General features: G+C 54.5%; 3 protein-coding genes across 3 annotated transcripts; all 3 read right to left on the bottom strand.

Moving 5' to 3' along the window:
• Nucleotides 1-599: 599 nt before the first annotated feature.
• On the bottom strand, nt 600-2,380 carry J4E93_010736 (uncharacterized protein; the record flags this gene model as incomplete). The annotated part of the gene is made up of 2 exons (XM_049348613.1): nt 600-1,844; nt 1,910-2,380. The coding sequence occupies 2 exons, from the start codon at nt 2,378-2,380 to the stop codon at nt 600-602; spliced, it is 1,716 nt and encodes a 571-aa protein (XP_049194301.1).
• Nucleotides 2,381-2,937: 557 nt separating this feature from the next.
• On the bottom strand, nt 2,938-6,244 carry J4E93_010735 (uncharacterized protein; the record flags this gene model as incomplete). Its single annotated transcript, XM_049348612.1, has 2 exons — nt 2,938-6,032; nt 6,130-6,244. The coding sequence occupies 2 exons, from the start codon at nt 6,242-6,244 to the stop codon at nt 2,938-2,940; spliced, it is 3,210 nt and encodes a 1,069-aa protein (XP_049194300.1).
• An 859-nt stretch (nt 6,245-7,103) lies between these two features.
• J4E93_010734 (uncharacterized protein) lies at nt 7,104-7,865 on the bottom strand (the record flags this gene model as incomplete). The annotated part of the gene is made up of 2 exons (XM_049348611.1): nt 7,104-7,808; nt 7,845-7,865. 2 exons carry the CDS (start codon nt 7,863-7,865, stop codon nt 7,104-7,106), a joined length of 726 nt encoding a protein of 241 aa, XP_049194299.1.
• Between the last annotated feature and the right edge of the window lie 497 nt (nt 7,866-8,362).

Here is an 8,362-nt window from a genome sequence, read left to right as displayed (position 1 = left end):
CCCTAACCCTAACCCTAACCCTAAACCTAACCCTAACCCTAACCCTAACCCTAACCCTAACCCTAACCCTAGTCTAAAAAATAGCTTTCTTTTAATATAGCGTATTCTATATCTACTAATATATATTTTAATTACTACGTAATAATAATTTATATAATAGCCTACCTTAGCCTAACATAATCTATTCTATCTAATTCTAGAGAATTAGAGCTAAGAAGAGAGATATTATTAGAAATCTATATTCTAGATAGTTAGATAATGTTATATAACCTAATCTAGTATAAGTATAAGTAGATCTAGAGAATTGTTACCTAGAAGGTAATAATTTATCTATTCTTACTAGATAATCTACTATTACTCTGCTATCTCTTATATTCTGTATTAATTAGTAGTTACTCGTCTAATAATAAGACTAGTACTAGAATATTTATACGTATAGACTAAACTTTATAGAATTTAATAGCAAAAGTTATAAACTTAATAAAGTTAGAGTAGAAGCAAGTTCGTGATAAAAGCAACGTTGCGGCAAGACCTATTCCGCGTCTCGTGTCTTTCTTATTTACTTCTATTCTACTCCGCCTTCGAAGCCTGCATTACATCTACTTCCCCGCTACGCCTGACCCCTTCACTGATACCTTTACCTCCATACCATCAACAGGCTTCGCCGTAACCTGATGCGTCGAGAACATCACCCCCTTCGTCTTCGCCTTGCCATTCCCCTCAACCTGCACCCCGCCCTTCTCGTCCAGATCCAGCTCCCCAAGGCCTTGCTTGACGAAGTCAAAGTGCCGCGCGACGCAAGCGATGATGATCTTTGTCTCCAGGTTCGCGAGTTCAGAACCCGTGCAGCGACGCGGGCCGCGCTCGTAGGGCCGGAAGCTGCTTTCGGGGATTGCTTTACCAGCCTCGCCGAGCCAGCGGTCGGGCTTGAAGTCGTTACGGGTGGAGCCGAAGATCTTGGGGTGGCGCTGGATGGTGTATGCGCGGGGTGTTACGCATAAGCCGTCGATGGGGAGGGTGTCGCCGTTGGGAAGAGTGAGCATGGTGTTTGATGCGGGTGGAGCGATGCGCGCGGTCGTGCCGGGTGGGTGGAGTCGTAGGGTCTCTTTGATCAGCGCATCGGTGTAGGGCAGACGGCTCAAGAGTACCCCAGCGTCGTAGCCTTGTAGCGCTTTCACGACGGCCGAAGGGTGAGTGTCGGAACCAAAGACGTTGTCAAGCTCTTCCTTGAGAGTTCGCGCAGCGAAGGGATGTGTATGCAACTCGTAGAAGGCCCATTGCAGAAGGATGGATGTCGTGTCATGGCCGGCGAAGAGGAAGCCGCGTAACGTATCGCTGGTTTGTTGGAGGATTTGGGGCGTGAGTCGGTCAATGCCGTGGAGGCTGAGAGTTGCGACGCTCTTGTTCCTCGTCTTGGTGTCGACGTCACCCGAAAGCAAAGCCTTGTGCTGCTCTTTGATCTTGGCTTTGAGAATGCGGTCCAGATGCTTGTCTTTCGCGCGGATCTCACGCTCGTTGGCGGAAAAGTAGCCGCGCCATCCGACCCCACCAAATGGGCGCTTGTTGAAGGCTTGGGAAAGGGCGCGGTACGTGAGGAGGACTTCGGATTGCTTCCCGTCGATTTGCGCATTGAGATCCATGTCGAATGTTACTATTCCAATGATGTCAAAGACAAGGTTCGTGGTGTAGGCGTCGAGACGAAAGGTTTCGCCAGTCGCAGCCTTCTGTTCCATGAGCTCGATGAAAGTCTCGGATTTGTCCAGAATGACGTCGACCAAACCAAGGAGATGGCTAGGTTGGAAGCCCGGGCGTATGCGCTTGTACAGCGCGTTCCATTCCTCGCCCTGTGTCTCATAGTCAGTCTCTCTACCTTCGCTCATAACTCTACAAACGCTGACACACTACTTACATCTGTAGTAACCAAGGACCTTGAGCCGACCAGAGGTGCTATCTGCTGAATAGAAGGATGCTTGGGCATGCTAGTCCGAAACGCTTTTTTCGGCTTGGTGACTTGTTCCGCGACATCGTTGTCCAGGATGAAGAGAACAGGAAACTTCTCAATCGGACGGAAGTCGACGAGTAGAACCGGAGGAAATCCAAGCTTCTCAGCTTGTTCGTACAGCATCTCATCGAAGGCGCGTCGAGGATCACCCTCGGCTGCAATCTTCTCAACCCATGGCCAATGCCCTCGGACGGGATCTGCTGGCTCAGGTTGTGGAAAATGCGAATACTGCTTGAGATCGAGGGGCTTTGCTTTGGTGAACTTCCGTACGAGGTATGTCAGGGCGAGTGGGATCACCGCAAGTAGCAGTAGTCTCCATCGGAACAGATCATTCAGTCGTTCGATATTCGGCGACGAAAGCAAGTCCAGCAGCGCCATCTTTACTTCCAAAGAGATTGGGAGAGCTCGAAGAGATTGCCAGAAGACTGAGGAAAGCCCCTCATCTTGCGTGCGACAAACATCGCGATGAGGCCACCGGTTCTACCGCGGTAAGCCATCGTGTCAGCGGCGCATTCTACCTGTTGCGTGCGCCATGGCGACGATGACAAGCTTTCGGAGTGTTGTCGGACATGGCAGCTGCATCGATGTGGCAGGTGATCATCTGATTAGATGCGATCAGATTAGATTAGACCGGGATCACCCGCAGCTGATTCGTTCACAGCTCCTCCACGCTGCAAGATGCGCAAAACTCTGCGCCTTGGCTGGGCGGACGACAAGCTTCGTTCAGCTAGTAAGAGTGGGATGTCGAGATTTCGCGCGATATCGTGACATGATGCCAAGATGAAGTAACCGGCGTGGAGATGGGTGTTGAGACATGAAGGTGGGTGAAGGTGTGGCGCAGACTTTAGTGGGGGAGGCAAGTGGGGCACGGTGCAAGCAGAACGCGTGCGCGTCGTTCGGTTGTACGCTCTATTGCTCTTCTACAGTATCTACGCCTACTCAAACACATCCGTAGCGAACCTCTCATTCCTGAGCCCCTCAAACCACTCCCTCGCTTTCGCGTCATCCGCCTCCCGCCCCTCCTTCTCCTTCAACCGCTCCTTTGCGATCCGAATCAGCGTCTCCTGCACCCCCTCGCCCACGCCACGCGAGCCGCATACAAAGAGCTTCGCGCCCGCCTCGAACTGCTCGATGACGTCGGCGCGATCGTGGTAGACACGGTCTTGGACGTACTTGCAGCCAAGCGACTCGTCTGCCTTGCGCGAGAAGGCGAGGCGGAGTGAGACGGCACCCATGTCTTCCCAGCGCTTGAGAAGGTCGGCATACATGAGGTCCGTTGTCGGCGAGCGGCAGCCGTAGAAGAGGATGGCGGGCGCTAGTTTGCGGCCGGCAGCGATTTGGGCGGCGCGCTCTTGGATGAAGCCGCGGAAGGGGGCGATACCGGTGCCGGCTGCCATCATGATGACAGGGACGCTCTTGGAGTCCTTGGGTAGGTGGAAGGCCTTGTGCGATGGGCGCACGCTGACGTGCAGCCTGTCGCCCGGCGCAAGGTTGGCGAGGTAGTTGGTAGCCACACCCACGTATTGGCCTTGACCGCTGAGAGCGGTACCCTTGACAACGGAGTATGTGAGGGTGACGTTGTTCGGATTCCACAGAGGCGACGACGAGATGGAGTACTGGCGCACGCGCATTGGTGGTTGCATCTTCAGGAAGACGCCGAGTGGCAGCTTGGTCGAGGGGAAGCGCTCGAGCAGATCCAGGACCGACACACGTTTGGCGGTGATCTCAGTGCTGAAGTCTTCGTCCGCGAGACGCGCCAGCTCCTTCTTCTCGGCCTCGTCGCGTGTGGTTTCAACAAGCGCAAGCACGTTACGCTTGCTGGCAGGTTGAGCGAGTTCAACGTACGCGCCAAGGACATCGATGGCACTGACAGGTGTATCTGTGGGAAGCGTGGTGGGGCCAGCTGAGGAGATAGTGAGCATTGAATCCCAGCTCAACCCGAAGTGTCGCATCGCGCGCTGGATGTTCTCCTTGGGGTTCAAAGGCAGAATAGCCAAGTAGTCGCCCGCTGAGTATGTCATGTCCGAGGGGAGGCTGATCTCGATGTGTCTCTTCTGCCCAGCGTCTCCGCCGGAGAGGACCTCGATCTCCTCCACACGAGCCTCACGAACATCTTGACGTAGCGTAGATGATCTAGGAGCCGTGACTTCGACGTCAAGTGTTGTCTCCAAAGAGCCTTCGCCATCGGCCTCTGATGATCCGTACTTCTCGCGCATGGCAGGCCACAATACTTGGTCCTCCCAGGTCTCGAAGTCGGTGAAGATGTCTCCTGATGAAGCGTCGGTGCTACCCATCGAAACCATCTTAGTCGCGCCTCTTTCTTCGAGCGTAGCGTCCAGGTACTTGGGGATCTTGTGGAATGTCTTCGCCCAGTCCTTGTGACCGCATCCAAAGACCGCATACGAGACATTCTCCAGCTCTTTGCCCTTGAGAGTGCCGATCCAGTTGACAAAGTGTGCGGCGTTATCAGTAGGCGCGCCTTCGTAGGATGCGGTGATGATGACAATGGGCTTGTCGGTGGGGATGCTCTCGCGCACGGCGTCCAGAGTGTCCACAACTTCCGCGTTGAAGCCATGGTTTGCAGCGTCGCCAGCAAGGCGGTTAGCAAGTGCTTCGCATGTTCCGGTGTTGGAGCCGTAGTAGATAGCCATAGGCTTGCCCTTGGTGGTCTTCTCTTTCCTGACAGCGGGTGCGCCATTCACTGGAGGTGGGTCGTTGAGCGTAGCCGATGCCAGCGAGCGCTCGAGCGATGTCGCGGAGATTCCGTTGCGGAGATGCGCGCGCATGTAGAAGTCTTTGGGCTTGATCGTGAGCGTCTGCTTGATCTGGAGTTGGTACGACGCGTCTTCCATGGTGAAGTTGAAGTTCTGGAGAAGAATTGCAAGCACCAAAAGGGCCTCTTGCCAGGCGAATGGCCTTCCAATGCAGGCTCGCATGCCGTTGCCAAAGGGCTTCCAGCAGTTGGGGAACTCTTTGTTGCGTCGCTCAAACTCAGCATCAAGCATTCGCTCAGGTCGGAATTCTTCGGCATCCTCACCGTATGCGACCGGATCGCGGTGGACCATCGGGAACAATGCGACGAGAGGGACGCCTGCCTTGACTGCATACTTCCCTCCAATCGTGGTGTCTTCCTTGGCAGTCATACCAACCGAAGGCGCAGTGGGTTGGAGACGAAGAGCCTCGCGGAGCACAGCGTTCAAGTAGGGAAGCTTCGTCAAGTGGTCAACAGTGATAGGGCCCTTTCCAATCACATCATCGACTTCCTGTTGCGCCTTCTCATACGCCTGGGGGTTCTTGAGAAGGTAGTAGAAGGTGAACGACAGCAAGCCCGATGTTGTCTCATGCCCAGCAATCAAGAAGGTGATCATGTTGTCAATGACGTTCTCGTCCGTCATCTTCTTGCCAGTCTTGGAGTCGACACCGTTCAACATGCCGTTCAGTAAGTCTTTCTTATCAGTCGGATTCTCTCTCCTCGTCTTGATGACGTCCAGACTGGTCTTGCGGAGCAGTTCGATGTCTTTCCAGTACTTTTGCGACTCGGCGCCGTAGAACATCTGCGAGATGGGGTCTCGCCTTGCGCGGTCTCCGCTGGTCTTGAGGAAGTCGGCCATGGCATCAACGAACGGGTGCATCTTTTGGTAATAGTAGGAGTTGAAACGGTAGTCCATGGCGCAAAGGGCGATGGTGTCGAGAGTCAGCCGGGTGAAGTCGTCCGTGACGTGTATGGTGTGCTCAGGGCCGTGTCTTGCCCACTTCATGACGAGCTGCGACGCAATGTCGTGCATCTCGTTGAACATGTTGCGAATGGCGAGCGGGCCGAGTTGAGGAAGCAGAACGCGATGCGCAATACCCCAGTTCTCTTCTTGTGGTCCGTAGGATGTGAACAAACCATCGTGAACACCGTTGCGGACCTGTTCTAGTGATGCCGCTATGATCTTCGAGAACCGCTCCTCGTTACAGATCTCGTCCATGTGAGCTTGGTTTGCGATGACGACACGCTCGCCGCCGAGGTAGAACTTCCATATCGGGCCTGCACTCATTAGTTCTCGGCTCGCAGATTCGCATCCAAACTCAGTCCTTGTGCACGAAGCGGATAGCAAGGCAGGTATAACAAGAAAATTACTAACCGTATTTCAGTGTTAGATTACACATGGACTGTATGGGATTTGTGGCATCGATATCTGTGATGTTGCCAACGATGGGCAGGCCAGGAGGGCCGGGGATGGGCTCAAGTTCCGTCATGTTAAAGTAAGAATAATAAAAGGTAGAAGGTAAAAGTCCAAGAATTCAAGTAAACGCTGGTTGGTTGTTGAAGATGTCGTGTTGACCGTTCGTCGTGGCCGGACAGCCCGCTCTATCTATAAAGTATCAGAAGAAATTCAGTCATGCCACGTCGTTTGCAAAATGACGCACTGAGACGAACTGGACTCTTTCGCGCGCTCCGAATGCTACCTCCTGGACGCGTTGGGACCACTTTCGCTGCTTGTCGAGGAAGATGCCTCGGTCGTCGTTGCGGAATGCGAGCACGCTGATTTGTCGGTTCCGTTTTGGGCAAGTCGCCGTGTCGGAGGTTTTCACGTCGGGGGCGGGTCAATTGCGTCGGCCGAGCTTGAGGCTGAAGCACATGCAAAGCCGCTGGACACGCGAGATGAGACGAGAATAGGCCCTGGGCGAGATGCGAAGTGTTGATGGGGCTTGAGAAGGTGCAGCTTGCGAGTGTTGGTGCAACGCAATGTCTGGTGGAGCAACTTGGCATTAGGTTCACTTCCATTGGCTTGTGGGGACAAAGCGGTGGGATGATGCGCGTGGACCAAAGTCATCCGCTGGCATTCCGGCGATCAGGGTCTACGAGGGTTGACTACAACTTCACATTAAGGACATCATTGATATCGTGAGGACGGGGTGGTATGTTTCATAATCGAGCATTCATCAATCTAGGTATCATACAGCAAATCGAGCGGTGGAGGTTGTTGTACTACGAGACAACCTCACCATGCATCTTCGAATCTTCCAAAAGCAAATACACTAATCATCGAGGTTGTTGGCGCATTCCTCAAGTAGATGGTTCGGAATCGTCATGTCGCATGCTTTGGGACACCATCTACATGCGCATCACCAGCGCAGCGAAAGCCCCAAACGCCATTCCTGGTGTCGACAGCGACCACCTCCCAGCACCGGCCTGCATATTCTCGAACGGGCTACCGTTGCCGTTGGCCGGCGGAGGATCTGTCTCTTCCGACCCCGATGCCGACGATGTCTGCGTAAAGGAGGCGCCTGGTGTCGGCACCGGAGCGGAAGGCTGGGCAGAGGGGCTAGGCGACGAGATCGTGGACACGGGCGTGCCACCAGCCACAGTCGACGTGATGATGCTGCCGGTGCTGATCTGCGTCGGGCCCATGACTATAGGCACGATTATCTGCAGCGTGTTGCCGTCGCCATCGGTCGACGTCTTTGTTATAGTCGTGCTGATTGCGCTGGTCAGATCAGCGCCAGCGTCGTCATGGTCGTTGGTTTGGGTCGTGGTGGTGGGCTTGGGTGCGGCGGGGGCGGGCTTGGTTGTCGGGGCTGCGTGCGTGGGTTTCGGAGGGTCGGCTGCGGCGGTGCTCGACACAGCAGCGTAGGCGTCTTCCACCACCTCAGCAGGTATCGTGCAGCCGATGGCATCGCAGTAGAGTTCTAGCGGTCCGAGGACGAGTTCGATGTCTGATTCGTCGGCTTTGCATGAGGATACCGCGCACGCGACTGCGCTAAAGAGGTACGAGGTGCTGCTCTCGCTGGTTTGACATATGCCTGGAGCCACATCAGTCTGTGTCGCGACGAGATACACTGGCGGTCAACTTACATTTCCTATAACTGCAGCCATCGTCTGTGTTCCCAAAGCAGTCCCGCCAACACTGGGGGAGACTCTGCAGCCACCAGTCGCGATGCGCAGCAACACCCAGCGCGAAGACGTGCGCGAACAACAGCCATATCCCAATAGACGCCCACATGATCATACAGTTCGTAACGAGCGACGGAGGTGAGTGTAGTGAGGCAAAGACAACCTCAGGACCGCCGCCGCAGCCTTAAGGAGACGTCTATCCCTCTGCGCCTACCACTCTCGCGTCTGTACTCGGGGATGTCGCATGGCGAGTGGCGTCTGCACCCTTTCCAGATCACCGTCAGCCGGAGCCAACCAGTTGCGTGGCATGGATCGTCGCCGTCATCGTGTTTCCCCCGCTTGTGTTTCAGGTCGGGTGCACATCCAGGCGAGGGGGGAACTCTGCTCGCCTGGCTTCTCACTCTCGTCGCAGACACGCATTGCAACATCATGCCTTATGATCGATTATCACTATTCATGGAGTGTCACTGCCGTACGGC

This window comes from Alternaria ventricosa (genome assembly GCF_023758065.1).
Source record: "Alternaria ventricosa strain BMP 2768 chromosome Unknown scaffold_34, whole genome shotgun sequence".
Classification (NCBI taxonomy): domain Eukaryota; kingdom Fungi; phylum Ascomycota; class Dothideomycetes; order Pleosporales; family Pleosporaceae; genus Alternaria; species Alternaria ventricosa.
This window is presented reverse-complemented; position numbering and strand designations above follow the sequence as displayed.